At 39.3% G+C, this 17,501-nt stretch overlaps 1 protein-coding gene across 2 annotated transcripts in view; it reads left to right on the plus strand.

The window, feature by feature from the left end:
* Positions 1 to 6,586: 6,586 nt before the first annotated feature.
* rasa4.S (RAS p21 protein activator 4 S homeolog) overlaps positions 6,587 to 17,501 on the plus strand; it is a 49,117-nt gene continuing 38,202 nt past the window's right edge. Inside the window, exon 1 of one of the 2 annotated variants that reach the window (XM_041584100.1) lies at positions 6,587 to 7,159. In XM_041584100.1, the coding sequence (XP_041440034.1) occupies positions 7,095 to 7,159 (65 nt within the window). In that variant the 5' untranslated portion in view covers positions 6,587 to 7,094. The remainder of the gene's footprint in view (positions 7,160 to 17,501) is intronic. The other variant, XM_018249639.2, reaches the window with a different exon arrangement.

Consider the following 17,501-nt stretch of genomic DNA (forward strand, 5'->3'; position numbering starts at 1 on the left):
TAGTTCATATCATATTAAGTGGCATATTAAAGAATCTTACCATACTGGAATATATATTTAAGTAAATATTGCCCTTTTACATCTCTTGCCTTGAGCCACCATTTTGTGATGGTCTCTGTGCTGTCTCAGAGATCACCTGACCAGAAATACTTCAACTCTAACTGTAACAGGAAATAGTGTGGAAGCAAAAGACAGGACTCTGTCTGTTAATTGGCTCATGTGACCTAACATGTATGGTTTGTTGGTATGTTTGTGAGTACAGTGAATCCTATGATCCCAGGAGGCGGCCCTTATTTTTTAAAATGGCAATTTTCTATTTATGATTACCCAATGGCACATACTACTAGAAAAGTATATTATTATGAAAATGGTTTATTTACATGAAGCAGGATTTTACATATGAGCTGTTTTATGCAATATCTTTTTATAGAGACCTACATTGTTTGGGGGGTATAGTTTTCCTTTAAGGTGTTTTAATCTGATCATTGGCCCTATATATACAGTAGGTAGTTATATTGCCCACCAGAGCAAGACTTTATCGACAAGCCAATGAATGTGGTCCCTGATCTGACAGGAAAATCAAACCTGCCCAATCAACATCTAGCCAATTTTGGGCTAGATACTGGTCGGTTGGCCCTGTCGGAAGTCCTATACTTGGGCATATAAACAGCCAAATCTGTCTGAAGTGCCCTAATAGGCAGATTAAATCTGCCCATTTATGACAACCGTAATCCATTTAACTGCATCACATTTTCTTGCTCTTACTTTCCTCCTCTGCTAACATCTTCCTTCTCATATTCTCTCTCTCTTTTCACTTTTATCATCTTCTTTTCCCCTCCATTATCTCTTCACCAATTTCTGTTCTCAGTTTCAGATATGTATAGCGCAGCTGCTGTTTTGTGGTGTGCTGCTAGGTAGAGTTTGTGCAGAATAGTAAGGCAACACAAGTTTACCCCCAAAAATAGGATAACAAAAAATATCAAGAAGCAATTAATCAATTTTACTTTATGGTATAGCTTTTCTGAACACAGTCAATTATTTTGCTTGAAATTGAGGTAGATATATTAAGAAGATTGAATTCAGGAACAGAATGCTACTTGCCAAAGAAACTAAATCAAAAAATAAGAATTGCTTGCAAAGAAATTGCATAGCAGTCAGCAGACAAAGCTATTTGCCAAAAAAATTATCATTACTTTACATCAGTAAAACACAAGATTTAAGGACAAATATTTTAATGCTCTTCTGATGAATAAAGAACCAGCTTTTGATCATTATTGAATTTTGCTTGTGTTATCAATCACACAAGTATACTTAAAATTACAAACCTTGTTTGTTTTTATGAAAGCCAAATCCCTTCAGTGGCTATGATTTTTGGGAAGTGTGTACAGTATGTGAATAATTCTGTGACCCCGTGTGTAGTTTACAAAATAACTAACAAAATATGTTTGTTATAATATAACACTAGGCGTGTACAGCAAGTATTCCGAAAATTGCTAATGGGGAACTATTAAAAGCAACCTATACCCCTGAATATTGCCAACCTCTATAAAATATACTACTACACAATACCACCAATATGTCAAATTTTTTATAATTTTTTTTTTCATAAAAACTCTGAGTGGGTTATTTAAAAGATTTTTTTAATAAAAAAAAAGTCTGACCAACTAGAATCCACGATTTGTCCTTAAAATAAAAAAACTTGAAAAAATCAGATCGGGAAAAACCATTGGTCTTTACTTCAGGCTTGTATGAAGCACTACACTCTCACACAATTCAAGGGCTCGGACACACAAACGGGCGATCCTAGCCCCTTTGCTGCCTGAGGAGTCTTGCTGCTACCACCCCCTCCCCTTCCACACTCACCTTTTTCGGCCCTGGAGGGGGTCCAGGGTGCTGGGGAAATTCAGCTCTTAAAGTTATCGGGAGCAGCATTTTTGGCGCCCCTGGTAACCAGTGGGGTGTTGCCAATCTCTGTCTTTTACTCCCACGCTTCCTTCTTTTAGAACCTGTATTATTTTCTGTCTGGTCTGGTGATCAGTGAGTCACACACGGAACATAAAAAATAGTGGCTTGAGGTAAAAGATGTTAATGGACAATGTTTTGAATACAGGTATGGGATCCATTATCTGAAAAAACCCATTAACCAGAAAGCCCAGAATGTCGGAAAGGCCATCTCCCATAGACTCCATTATAATCAAATAATGCTATTTTTAAAAAAAAAAAAAAAAAAAAACTTTAGTTTTTCTCTGTAATAATAAATCAGTACCTTGTACTTGATCCTAACTAAGATATAAGTAATCCTTATTGGAGGCAAAACCAGCCTATTGGGTATATTTAATGTTTACATTAATTTCTAGTAGACTAGTGCAGATGAATCTCAGATCAAAGATGATAGTGCAAAATCTATATTAATTATGTTTATGGAGACACAATGTTTAGTAAACTTGGTCCAATGTCTCCATGTATATTTGCTTATGAAGGTATTTCTCATGAGCCAAAATAATTATATCATTAAGGTGAGCCAGACCTTGTTTACCCCTGCACAAAACCCAAAGCTTTAAACAAAAAATACGGTATGGGACTTATTATCCAGAATGCATGGGACCTGGGGATTTTGGGATATGGGGTCTTTTTGTAATGTAGATCTGCATACCTTAAGTCTGCTTAAAATTATTTAAACATTAAATAAACCCAATATGATTGTTTTGCTTCTTATCTTAGTATATCTTAGTTAGGATCAAGTACAAAGTACTATTGTGTTATTAAAGAGATAATGGAAATATATTTTAACATTCCGAATTATTTAATTAAAATAATTGATTGTGGGAGATGATCTTCCTGTAATTTGGAGCTTTCTGGATTACAGGTTTTCAAATAAAGGACCCCATACTAGAATATACAATACATGGAAATTATTTTGGCAAAATCTGCTCCACTTGCTCATATAAAATATACATTTTCATATTTATGAAAATGGCTACCCTAGCAATTGTAGGCTTCATTGTCCTTGTAAAAGTTGACTAACTTGATAAACTGGAGATTTTTATGCTAAAACTTCACCCAGAGAAGATAATTGTACATAGCACAAATTGGCTCACTCTCACCCTTTACTACTAGATTGAATATTTTATCTATTACTATAGTACCTGAGATTACATTCCCCATTTTGTTCTGGGTTAAGCAATCACAGCTCTTCTTTGTTTGTACTAAAATGTACTGTACTAATATTTGTATTTTCTTTTTAATTAAACCCTTAACAATAATGATTTGTTTGCAGTGGCTTAATTATATGCTGTTCTATAGATTTAATAAGAAGCTACTTCTCTATTCAGCAAAGTGAGGAACCCTGTTTGTAGTGTGTAGATAAGCATTTTCACAAAAGAACTTTACCCATGTGACTTTTAAGAAGCAATGAAAAAGGTAACCTTCTCCCAGGTCTGTGTGTCCCTGCACATCTATAGCTAATTACATGTACTTCTCTTAAAGGAGACATATAGGATAAATGAAAAAAAGCCTAATTTTGTAGTGCTAAAAATGATTATTATCTTTAAAAATAGCCCCTTTATTGGAGCACCCTATAGATGTTCTCTGGTCCCTGTCTGTGTTTCAAATGAGGGGTGGGCATGTCCCTGCCAGAAGCACAGTAGGAGGGGGACAGCCACAGCCCTGCAGTCACACAAGCACAGACAGGCTTCAGTTCCCTAACAGGTCCTGCTAGCTGCTGATTGGTTCCTGTGCTACAGTGCAGTGAGCTGAGAGCTGCCGGCTCCCCTGCACAGCCTGGCTATTCAGGGAGCAGGAAGTGAAAGAGAAGGGAGGGATTATTAGGGTTTTTGCAGAAATATTGAATAAATCAGCCTGAAACACTACTTTTTTTAAGCACAATTCTTCTATATCTAAATGAGTATAATGTACTGGTACATTCTTATTTTTTACACAAAATGTCTCCTTTAAATTCCTCTAGGGTTCAGCCCCAGGGCTAATGGAGCCATGTTTAAAATATTATAATTAGCGCCTTTAAGCAATGGGAAGACACTGCAATCAACCTTTATCAGATAAAACAGATTTCACATACGAATATTTATTACCTCATTTTCTGTCACTTTAGTCATTAACAAATGTATAGAAAAAAGTAGATTGTCACTTTGCTTAATTCTAATTTCCCTACCTGCACCTTTATCTGCTTAGAGAAGATTCAGCCTCAGATTGGCACAAATGTCTGCTGAAGTCTGTGTGCCACATCTGAGTTTGCCTTACCTCTGGCTCTCACTCACTTCCTCACTGGTCATGGTTTCCAACTTCACTCACAATTGGGGGCTCTGCCACAGCTGCACCCTAGGCATGTGCCTACTATTCCTGCTTCCAGCTCTGCATCATTCAGAAGGGCCGGTTAGAGAGCTCAGGTGGATAGAAACTGGAATTACAATGGATACGCATCTTCTGCACCTGCACCTTTATCTTCTTAGAGAAGATTCAGCCTCAGATTGGCACAAATGTCTCCATGATGTGTGGGGAATAAGAAAACAAGGGGAGAGGAGCTTAACAAAAGAGAAATTAAGAGTTGGGGGAAATATGACTGTGAAAATTTTCATTCATCCAGGTCATGATATATCTAATATAAGTAATTCAAAAAATTCAATTAAATTATTAATTATTATTATTTTTTTTTAATTACTTATATTAGATAGTTGGGGGAAATGTTACAGAAAAGTAGAAACTAACTAAGAAGTAATATTGTCCAAGGTAATTTCTACCTGGCCTGGTTCCCTGCCCCCTAGTATTCACACACCAACATTGCTGCCACTATCACCCTTGCTACACAAAGGCTAATGTCACAAGCAAGGCACAGCCTCGGCTTCTGTCCGTCTGTGTTTCCTCTGTAGGCAGAGAGAAGCTGATGGTATCCCCTCTGCTCTGCCATGTTTCTGCACTCTGGGCCGCCGTCAGGGGGGCACAAGAGTACTACTGTACTGGGCCTGGGCCTAAAGGGGGCCCGGCTGTGCTGTACTTTTCAAAATAGTCGGTCCCCCCTTGAAAGCTCCGAAGCCATGCTACATCTTCCATAGTACTGAACCGCCAAAGTCCCAAACAGTCAAAGTCTCAAATAGCGGATGTTGAATTCCCGAAACTGCGAAAAGACCCGAAGTCACAAAAGGAGCCGACCTTGAAGTCCCAAAGCCGCGAAAAGACTCAAAGTAGCCGGAATTGAAGTCCTGAAGTCCTGAGTTCAGTTCTACTGAAAACCAATGTGTGTTTTTTTTATTTTATTAAACCCCTGGCCACCAATGTATTATATTAATACTCTATAGGCCCTTGCCACCAATGATTTTTTAAAAAAAAAATATTCTCTGGGCCCAAATATTTCTTTTTAGCTTGTAAGGGGGCCCCTACCATGTTTAAAAAAAAAAAAAAAAACCCTGGCAGCACAGTTTTTTTTAACATCTAAGTGGGCCCTCAAGTGGGCTTTTTGTAACTTGTGTGTGTGTGTGTGGGGGGGGGTTTACCATTTTTAGCTCTGATGTATGTGTGGTCTTTTAGTTGTGGTGTGGGCAATTTTTTGTTGCATGGTTTCTAATGGTGACCCTGTCTGCACCACTCACAGGCGTGGTGATGGCCTTTGCGCAGACACAGAGCAGATATGAATGAGAAAATACTGGTGTTTTTGTGGCAATTTCTGCTCTGTGTGTCACATCTGACATTGGCCTTACCTCTGGCTCTCACTCACTTCCTCACTGGTCGTCCTGCTGTTTCCAACTTTGCTCACAACCGGGGGCTCTGCCACAGCTGCACCCTAGGCATGTGCCTACATGCGCACTTTTTTTTTTTAAACCTTGGTTTGCTTGGCCTTTTATAGTTTTTCAATTTTATAAACCTCTTTTTCCAACTCCCTCTTGCCTGTGATTCCTACTGCAGGCATAAGCACTCCCCACCTCCCACTTGGCTGCTGATGGCACAGGTACATATTTGGGGTCAATATGATGGATTTTTGGCTCCTGCAATATTGTGGATTTTTTGACTGCTGCTGGCACAGGTACAGATTGGGGGTAATATGAGGTACATGGAGCACAGGTACATATATATTTGGGGCAATATGATGAATTTTTGGCTCCTGCTGGCGCAGGTACAAATTAGAGGCAATATGATGGATTTGTTTGGCTGCCACTTGCATAGGTACAGATTGGGGGTAACACTATGATGGATGTTTCGTCTTATGCTGACACAGGTACAGATTGGGGTCTTGGGGGCAATCTGAGAAACTGACTGCCATTGGCACAGGTACAAATGGGGGCATAGGTGCTGGCAAAAAATGGTAATGCAGGACCGGTTAGGAGGCACTGATTGAAGTCCTTGCCTAGGGTGCCAAAATACCTTGGCCCGCCCTGTTTAGAAGGGCCTGTTAGAGAGCTCAGGTGGATACAGCCTGGTGCAAAGGAAACTTGTATTACTATAAGGAAGGAAGGGCTGCCTCTCTGCACCTGTCCAGCATTTGTGCCGGGGTCATTTATTATTGGGGGCGGGTTCTCTTTTGGTTGATGCTCTTGCTCTCCCACCTATCCCAGGAAATGTCCCTCCGTGCTGTCTGTGCCTTGAATCCAGGCTCCTGTCTCCCAATCACAGTGGCACTCAGTCTGAATTAGTTCACTTTTATTGCTCTGTCTGGGTTTTTTTTTTTTCGTGTGTCAAACACCAGACGTTCTCGCTGACTGACTGCTCTCTCTATATGGGTAGGCTCATCCCCTCTAGTACTGCGGCTCTTTGCTTCCCGGATAAGCCGCTGCATGAGGAACAGCAGTACAGGCTCTTCTCTCACCAAAGATAATTCCACTGCCCAATGTGCAGCCAAATTATCAGGGGGACTGAGTGATAACTGTGGGCGTGTCTACTGTCTGTGTCCCCGTGTGCAGTATGTTAATGACCAAGTGCTGCCACAACAAAGGAGAATGAAGGTTTGATTTGTCACGCCCCCCTAGATCCCCGATTGATGGATCGGAGCAGCCAGGAAACACCTGCACTGGCCGGACCGGCGAGCTCATGTACAAGCAGCCAGGGGGTGACTGCTGATCTCTGACTGTCTGTCGCTCCTGCTCCCAGCTATGGCCGAAAGGAGTTCCCTATTTATTCGGATCGTGGAAGGAAAGAATTTGCCAGCAAAGGACATGTAAGTACATAGATGATAGATAGATAGATAGATAGATAGATAGATAGATAGATACTTTCCTAGCAGTTTCTTCTAGGGGATCCTATGACACCAGACTATGTATACGAGCTGTGTCCTGCATTTCTACACAGCAAATTGGGATGCGTGTGGTATTTTTATTTTATTTTCAAGCTCAGTGCTGTTACATTTATACCGACTCCTATGTGTATAGGTTTTTACACAACAACTTACCTAAATGGGATGTTGATAGAACTAGAATAACGTCATTATTCGTGACTGGACTGTCTCAGGGGTGCTGCTGTTTTTCTGCTCTTTCCTTTGCCAGGAAATTGGAACTGTGAACTTGTGCTGCATGGTTTTTCAGACATTTATGCAATATATTGAAATGTAGCAAGAGTAGTAGTAAAGCAATGGCAAAAAAATGTTTTCATGAAAGTAAAAAAATCTTTATTAGGACATCTGTAAGCCTGACTCGTTTCGTGCCTGAGGTGGGCACTTACTCATGGGCTGATCATTTCAGGCATTTATGTCCTCTTTTTACATAGAACCAGAGCAGGAAATATTATCTCCTGTTTACTTTATAAAATAATACTCATCCAGCCTACAGCAGAATTTATGTAACCTTTGAGCTTGCAGAGAGGTCTCACAGCTGGTTATTTTTTGCTGCTGTTCTTATATGAATAGTCATTTCATGCAGCCAGGCAATGCAAATTTATCCCTCTGTGTTCTTTCTCTCTCTCTTGATATATATTTAAATATTATGCTTCATGTGCAACATCAATGGCGTAACTAGACACCTAGGGGCCCTGGTGTGAAAATTTTAAACTGGGCCCCCACCAAAACTCATAGAAGGATGGCGCGGTGGCATTTCCATATATAAATACCCCAAAACTAATAGAAGGATGGCACAGTCACAATTCCATGTATAAATACCCCAAAACTAGAAGGATGGTGCTGTGGCAATTCCCATTATGACTCTTGGGGCCCTTGAGTAGAGTATACCCCGTATCCATTGAAAAGCAGTCATCTATACCAGGAACAAAATATTTTTGTATGTGTGTGTATGTATATGTGTGTGTGTGTGTGTATGTGTGTGTATATATATATATATATATATATATAAATATATATATATATTTATATATATATATATATATATATATATATATAATACACAAAAGCCATGAATATCCTGTAAATTATATCCTTATAAACGGTGAGTAGTGATGTCAACAGTTATAAACGGTGAGTAGTGATGTCATTTCTGTCACATGACACACTAAAATTTGTGTATTATAATAAATAAAGTACCCCCAGTTGTAAAATATGAGGATATTAGAAGTTACCTCGGAGTTCCATGACCTGTATAAAAACACTCGGCCTTCGGCCTCGTGTTTTTATATGGTCATGAAACTCCTCGGTAACTTATAATATCCTTATATTTTACAAGAGGGGTACTTTATTCACTATATATATATATATATATATATATATATATATATATATATATATATATATATATATATTAATATGATGTAAATTCTGTAAAGTGCTGTGGAGTATGTCAGCATATAGTTGTATATGCAGGACTGTGCAGGTATATATTTATATCAGGAACACAGTATACGAAGTTAGAACTGTATGTACAAAGCTGAGAAGTTATAGGGATATCTCGTATACACACAGATAATACAGTATCCGGTAAATAGGGCTATGACAGGTGCATCTCTGTACAGCTGGATAGAAGATAACCAGCGAGCGCAGGAGATACATTACAGACAAACAGAGGCTTGAATGAAGCAATAATACAAGACATATAAATAAATACATCACCTTGTCATGTCACAGCCAGCTTGACAGATTGGGGGAGCCACTCATGTTTGCTGACAACTCTTTGGTGCCAAACAGGAACTGGGCGGAGACAACCAGAGACCCATCCTAGAGAGGCGGGATTCATGCAGGATTCATGAGTTATTCGGCACACCCACCTTTCTGGCGCTTAGTATACACTGACAGGTAGTGAAGTGACAAGAGGGTTGGTGAATTGATTTTTACAGCCTGCAGTGGTACAGCCGGGCTCCCCTTACACCACCTACCTGTTTGCGCTCTAAACAGTAACGTAACACACCCGGCAGCGGCACCACCCCTCTAGACGCGCGGTTTCCTTTCAACCATGTTGTTCAGCAGGCACCCCCTGCTCCCCCGGTAGTTACTCCACTGTGCAACATTCAGACCAGTCTACTGCTGTATAATATAAACAGGCCTATTCACACCTATTGTATAGTGAATTACATATAGTAATTACAGTGCTACTATTAGAATTTGGTGCTTTTGTTGTCCGATGATTTCCCTGGCTGGCACTGGACCAGCACTGTACTGCGCTTGCTCTGACGGGGGGGGGGGGCAGATGGAGGTCAGGTGTCTAACACTGGACCTAAATTCATCCCTGTTCCTAGTCCTGTCTTCAGCCATTTTGTCCATATAATTCATTAATGTAATGCATCCAGTCACTTGATTGATCTATGACATATTTGTGCTACATCTTCCCAGAAGAGTCATAAATAAAGCAGTTAAGAGAGCATGTCCACTCTACTAATTCTTTTAAAATTTGACACTGGAAAGCCCTCTCCTTTTTCTTTTTCTTTCAGCTGAAAGTGTAATGTTGTTATTTGGCCTGCAGAAATAAATAAATAATACTCCTTTGTATCCGCAATTATAATGATCTTATGCTACATTTAACAGATAACAACCTCCAGAGTTGCTTTCTGCCTGAACAGTGGTATCAGGTTGTATTAAATTATCAAGCCATATGCTAGGTTGACCTGATCAGCTAAACAAAAAGAGCAAAACGCAAACACGTGGGAGTAGTTGGAAATACTATTGCTTGGGTTACATGTCAGATTACAGGATAATGAGAACATGGCTTGCACTTAAAAGACAACTAAAGCCTTAAAATATGGCTGCAAATGGTTTATTTTGTATATTAAACAGAGGTTCGGCAGCCCTATAACAGTGTTGATTTATGGCTTTGAAGTTGTCCACTATAGATCTAATCTTGCTTCTTATTAGAACATTTATTTAGGGTCAGTGGCACTGAGCATGCTTAGTGTTGTCTGGGAAGCTAACCTTCAGAGTAATTAGAATTTCTATGTAATTTCTATGTAATTTCTATGTAACTCTTTATTGAACTGTTGTTCTCGATTAAAGGGATATTTTGGCTTGATCCACTAAGCAGCACTGCTACACCAGCCACATAAGAGAAAAAGAAAAAATGGTCTAATACAAAAACAATAATGAAAGCAAATATATGATTGGTTGTTAGGGCATTCTTCTTCCAAAAGTGCTTCTGGGAGATTATCCTGTGCCAGTAAGGTGGTTCCATAAATAAACTGTTACTCCACACACAAGGTATTATTTTGAATATTTGAGGCAATTTTTTTTTCTTTTAATTTTATGAGTTTCGTCCGAGCAGTATTTGTGAGGACAGAGGGCATCAAAATGCTTTACAGTAAGGGGAGAGACTCGTTATGTTTAGTGGTTTTCTTGACTTTTAAAGTAGCCTCTTATTTCCATTCCATAAAATAACCAGCTAGTCGAAGATGTAGATTGTCTGGTAATTCAGAAACAGAGCATTTGATGCAAGTGGGAGCAAGCAAGCCAGACCATGATTACTTTAGGGAGAGAGTAAAAGTGTTTTGTTAGAGTGAGGTTTTACTTTCAAGCATAATTTTCATAACAGCAAAAAGTGTACTTAATGTGGGGGTGCCGCAAGGCTCTAAACTTGGTCCGCTGTTGTTCTCCCTGTACACTCTGTTTTTGGGAGATCTCATCCGTTCATTTGGCTTTAATTATCATCTGTATGCTGATGATACCCAAATATATTTATCCACCCCTTCATTAAAAGCTGAAACAGAGGCTCAAATCTCTCACTGCCTCCTGGCTATCTCTAATTGGATGAACCAGCGCCACCTCAAACTCAACCTAACAAAAACTGAACTTATCATCTTCCCACCTAAGCCTGGTCCTACTCCCCTATTTACTATCTCTATTGATGGCATGCTCATTAATCCTGTCTATTCAGCATGCTGTCTGGGGGTAATGTTTGACTCCTCTCTCCTTCTCTGATCATATTAACACCACTATCAAAACCTGTCACTTTTTCTTATGCAATATTGCCAAAATCTGTCCCTTCCTTTCACCTGATACATCCAAGATGCTCATGCATGCTCTCATCCTATCCAGACTAGATTACTGTAACCTTCTACTAACTGGCCTCCCTAACTCCCATCTCTCCCCTCTACAGTCTGTATTAAACACTGCTGCCAGAATTATCCTCCTCTCATCCAAAAGAGTACAGGCCCCTCCGCTGCTGAAGTCCTTATCATGGCTTCCTATAAAACAAGGAACAACTTATAAACTCCTCCTCATAACCTTCAAAGCCCTTCATTCCTCTGCACCTAACTACTGTACATCTCATCTCTTGTTTCTCTATATGTTCCTGCCCGAAACCTCCGCTCCTCTCAGAGCAACCACTTGGTTGTACCCCCCACTAATACTGCTGTTTCCCATATAAAACCCTTTTCTCTTGTGACTCCTTACATTTGGAATGCCATTCCTGAATCTCTCAGGAGAGAATCCTCCTTTAGTGTTTTTAAAACAAAACTCAAAGACTACCTCTGGGAGCACCTGGATAACACCTGAACTGGGAACTGCCACTTATATAACAATGTAACAAACTGTAACCCACAGCACCTTAATACCCCTCTGAATTGTGTCTGTATGTCACCCTCCCATTTAGACTGTAAGCCCTACGGGGTAGGGTCCTCTAGCCTTTTGTTTCCTTGACACTGAGCACTTAATCTGTATTGTAATTATATTTTTTATATTTTTATGTGAATTGTATTTGTAATAATGCACTTATTGTTACTTTTTATTCCAATGACCCATTGTTTGTTACTACTAATTTATTGTTTTGCTGTACAGTGCTTTTCCCTTGAGGAGCGCTTTACAAATAAAAATAAACAAAATATACATACTAAGGAAGTTGAAGTGACCACTGTCATAGGTGCTTGAGGTTGGTGGGAGCAGTGATTTGGATGGGGGTCTGTCTAGTCTTGATTCTTGCTAAACACAGAAGTGAGTATAAAATGTATCCATGTGTCTCTCAGGATGTCATGTCTGTGTGCTTTCAGAGGAACCGTTTAATTTAGGATAAATATGATATTAGTAGACTACCTCAGCTTCAGAAATATGGATATATATACAATATGTCCTGCAGAAGAAGTGATCTTATAAAGTTATACGTTTTGAAAAAGACCAAGCTACAGCTCAGCTATAAGTTATAGTTGGAACATCACATAGGTAGCTGTGTAGAGAAAACATCTGCTTCATTTATCAAGCTGTCCTTTCAGCTGTATAACATGGTTATGCTGAAATTGTGTAAATTTGCAGTCTATTTTAAACTACATTTTTTTTACTTTGATCCATTTTTCAATGCCCTCCAAACGAAGGCTCTTTGATTTATCTATAAAAAGTATTCCCATGACATAAATATGGATTGCAACTTTCTTAAAGAATAATTCAAAAGGATTGAGAATTGATATTTTCCTTTTCCACTGTGTCATAAGATTCAAAGGCATCAAGAGACAGCTTTCTTGATTTCCCACTTTGAAAAGGTCTCATGCTGCTTTGTTAGGTTGATTAAATGATGATTTATAATTCTGTAGATCCCAGAGTGTAAACATACTCTATCCACCCAATATGGAACTTTGCATACTGATATTTCTGTTGAAAATGCATCAACCTTATATATAAAGTACATAAGCATTTCAAGCCTGCCCTACATAACACCAGGATTACTGTAGTCCTTCTGGTATAGTTACCATATAAGTGTGTAAAAAATGCAGGGATTGTCAATTTGTGACAGTTATTCTGAAGAAGAAATGTCTGGTGGTAGTTGTATTTTTGGCTGATGGGGTTGGTGGGGGCTTAGTGGTGTGGTTTCAGAAGGGGGAGGGAGGCCTCTCTAGAGATCCTATCTTAAGATGGCCATACACAAGCTGATAAAACTTGCCAACCATTTTGTCCAGATGTTCTATGCAAGGTATTGCTTTTTTAATACTACATGGAATTCAAATTTTCTTGAGTCCACCATAACAGGGGTATAGAGGGCTTTTGTCACAAGCAGATTTTGACTGGGAGGGGTGGAGTATATCAGGATAACAGTAAATTATATGCACCCTCAATGAACTGACTCATTCATTTGCATGTTGTTAAATTTAACAATTTCTGTAACCATCAACATTTATATTGGAAACTATTTACCTTTCCGCAGTGAAATAAATAGTTATTGGCCCCCAGAGCAATATCATTGGGCTCCTACAATTTGGGAACATGACATATCCAATAAACATATATTGCAGCTGCTTATCAATCATTTACTAGGGCTCCAACAGTTGCTATACCGCAATAATTACAGGGTCTGTTTCGTCTATAGTTACACCCCTGCTTTTCAGTAAAATGGTTTGAGTTGGTACCATAGTATCTCAAAAAAAGGAAATGGAGAAAAAAACTTTTGACGATCATGAGGGGCTTGAGACAAAAACCTTTGTATTATTTATTTGTGCTTTTTGTTCATAGTACCTGAAGACCCTATGAAGAATATTTAAAAGTATGAGTAAGGTATTTAATTTATTCTGTCCAAGATTTCTGTAGACTGATACATAAAACAGTTTATAAATATAGGGCAGAATTCTTAACAATGGAGATCAGAAAATACCATGTGAACGATATTAATTTTAATGTTCTATTTTTATCTAAATGGTTACAATGAGCATTGGTGTGATTATTTATAAAGGCCCCTTTTAGGGGGAGACAACAAAAATATATATGTACAAGCATTTTTTATTGAGAGAGCTTAGTTCAGTTTTAGACCAGCCCCTATTTCTGATTTTCTCAGATTCGCTATGAATTGGAGAAAAGCGGATGCCATTCCAATATTTAAAAAGGGATTACAATCTCAGCCTGGCAGTAAGAGGCAAGACAAATCTTTGCGAAATCTTATACCATATATCTGTCAGGATCCTAGATTTGCAAATGTAAATATTTGTTTTTGCTTTTCAAACTTCCCGGTACAGTATAATCTTCATCTACTAAACACATCCAACCAGCCCTTTTCACATCATATAACAATACATTCCTTTAAAAACCTGTTCTTGAAGTGAATAATGTTTGCTTTCGAACTAGTGGATTGTGTGACTTACATTGTTATATGTGAGACTTGCCACTGATGGAAGTTGTGAATTTATATGAGGATTCTGAGCCCACCGGAAGAAGAAAGTGTTGGAGCTGCCAAAAATGTTCTGTGTCCTTGTAACCTTGAGGAAGTTCCAATTTCCCCTGGACAAGATTTAAGATATCAGTGCCTTTGGAATGATAAAAACTTAATTGTTTTTCTGTTTTTCAGACTGTAATTCCATTGCTTTTAAAATAATCCTTGCAAATGACAAGCACAACTCAATTTATTAAAGGGGTGGAGAACATGAGTTAAACTGACATGCTTGCCAGTTTGCATTTGTTTTATTTATAAAAGAAGCTGCCTACAGTGAAATTCAACACTTGATAAATGTGCCTCAAGTTTACCCATTCTGATTAGAAAAAAGGAGGTTATGTCTAAATATTTGTATGGGTTTTTTTTAAAGTGAAGTGCGAAGTAGTTCGGGACTTGAAATTTACTCCAACTGCGCATGCGCCAAAAGTTCTGAAAAAGATCGAAGACAGAAGATGGCACCCGTGAACTCGCGTGGCCAGAATCTGTAAAAAAATTCAAGTAAAGTAAAAAATTAGGGGCATTTCCCCGGGGGGCAGGTAGGCTGGGGGAATAGGAGGGAGGGGGTCTACCCAGGGTAGGGGGGAGGGTTTTTTGTATTACGGGTTGAATTCTCCTTTAAGAAGGGTCAGGAAGGAATTTTTCCCCCTTTGAGGCAAATTGGAGAGGCTTCAAATGGTTTTTGTGCCTTCAAAAACTAGTTCAAATAGTAGTTAGGCAGGTCAGCTAGTAGTTAGATCAACTAGTAGTTAAGCAGGTTAATCAACTAGTAGTTAGGCAGGTTATATATAGACTTAAAAGTTTAAACTTGATGGATGTGTGTTTTTTTTTCAACCTAACTTACTATGTAAACGAAAAAAGATCTAAGCATGAAAATACAGTGTTTGCTGTGGGTAAATCAAACTGAGCTTTAAACAACGCACATTCCATGGGCCCAAGTTTTGCCCGTAATTCTTTTTTTTGTAAGAAGCACACACAGGGCAGCCATAAGGGGGGAGAGTTTTAGGGGGCCCGAGGGTAAGGGGGGCCCGGCCACGCCACACCTCTGACTGACTTCAGGAAGGCATGGACATTTAAGGGGCCCTAGTCACCAATTATCTCATAATATGGGGGGGGGGCCTGGCCACTAACTTTGGCCACCAATTTTTTTTTCTCATGTGGGATCCTAGCCACCAATATTTTTTAATGGGGGGACCCTGGCCACAAATGTTTTTCTATGGGGGGCCCTGACCACCAATATCTTTTTATTAACATGTGGGAACCCTAGCCACCAATATTTTTTTGTTTTTTTACTGCGTGGTGGGGGGCGGACCTGTAGGTGGGGCTTGCGGTGGGTGCAGCCCAGGGGGCCCAGGAAATTTTGTCGTATGGGGCCCTGCGATTTCTAATGGCAGTCCTGAGCACACATATTCAAAATATCTGAAAAATATTTGTTTAGTAACAATTTTTTGTAGATCATCAGCGATTCCAGTATATTTTAATTATCCCACATTGCCTTTGTTTTCTTGCCAGTGTTGCACTAGTGGGGTCTGGCACACCGTGGCAGCCACATAAGGTGCCCGTACAAACCTGTCCACCCTCCTCCAACTTCAGAGCCCCCGACCCCCCTCCCCCAACCTCAGGGCCCCCCCCCCAGCCGCCTGTGACTTTTCTCTTTCTGCTCCCCAAGTCCCTGACTGGTGCATACCTGCTTTTCTTTTATCATCATCAGGGCGGGGAAAGATCAGCGAGCACAGAGTGCCAGGTAGGTGGGAGCGGATCTGGGCCAGCGGGGACCACAAGGGCCACACTGCCCACCGATTTTTTTTCCCAGTGTCCAGCGGCCCAATCCAACCCTGTTCTTTTCCATATGGTCAGTTACAGAGTTACTTGCCTGTAACAATGACAGATGAGGAGCTTTGTAAAGTTAAATGCGTTAATCCTGGGTAGTAACATTTTCTTCTGCTATATTTTTGAGCAATAATCTGGGACTAACACAAGTAGAGTGGATCTAAAGGGGCAGGTATTTTCAGGCATTTTCTCAGGCTGTGGGAGAAGAGATTTGGAGTTTACAGCACCCTGTCTGTAATTGCCTAATAATATCCACTGTTGCTTAAATAAATTAATCAATGAGTGTCCTTTTGTATTCTATGGTTCATTATTCTGAAGTTTAAGATTTTTAACATGTATATACAGGTATGGGATCTGTTATTCAGAAATCCGTTATCCAGAAAGCTCTAAATTACAGGAAGGCCATCTCCCAAAGACTCAATTTTATCCACATAATCCGACTTTTTAAAAATGATTTCCTTTTACTTTGTAATAAAAAAAAATTACATTGTACTTGACCCAATCTATTGGGTTTATTTAATGTTTACATGATTTTATGGTAGACTTAAGGTATGAAGATCCAAGTTACAGAAAGATCCATTATACAAAAAACCTCCATTCCCAAGAATTCTGGTTAACAGGTCCGATACCTGTAATGTTTTTTATAATCCAATGGGCAGCGTGCTAGAGGCATGCTAGAGGCCATCGATTTTGTTCTTACCAAGTATACAGAAATTATTAGTGCAAACTATGTTGCTTGCCTAGATGTACATCGCTAAATAACCTTGATGATCTTGAGGTATCCTTAAGTAAAATATCAAAATATAAACAGCATGTTACTAGTAAATGTCAGGGCATATTTATTAAAGGTCTGGGCAATCCAGAAGGATACCCAGCAGTTCGATCTAATTCCTCCAGAAAAGTGTTTCTTTTCCGCATAAATGTCTCAATCTGTCAGAATGTGTTTGACTGCCTTCAGCAGCACCAAATGAAAATTTTAAGTGGAAACATATTTGCAGTTTCATACTAAACAGTTTGGTGTGGGTTTACATAAGAAACATTATTAGAATGTGTGATCAGTAACCGAGAAGCGATTAATAGATTATGCTTGAAAATGAAGCCTACGCAAGCTTTGTGTGTAATCTCCTGGTGATTCCTTGTGTAAAGTTGATGGCAGACAAATAATCTTCTCCAGCATGGGTGCAA

The sequence above is a fragment of the Xenopus laevis genome, chromosome 2S, assembly GCF_017654675.1.
Source record: "Xenopus laevis strain J_2021 chromosome 2S, Xenopus_laevis_v10.1, whole genome shotgun sequence".
In the NCBI taxonomy this organism is placed as follows: Eukaryota; Metazoa; Chordata; class Amphibia; order Anura; family Pipidae; genus Xenopus; species Xenopus laevis.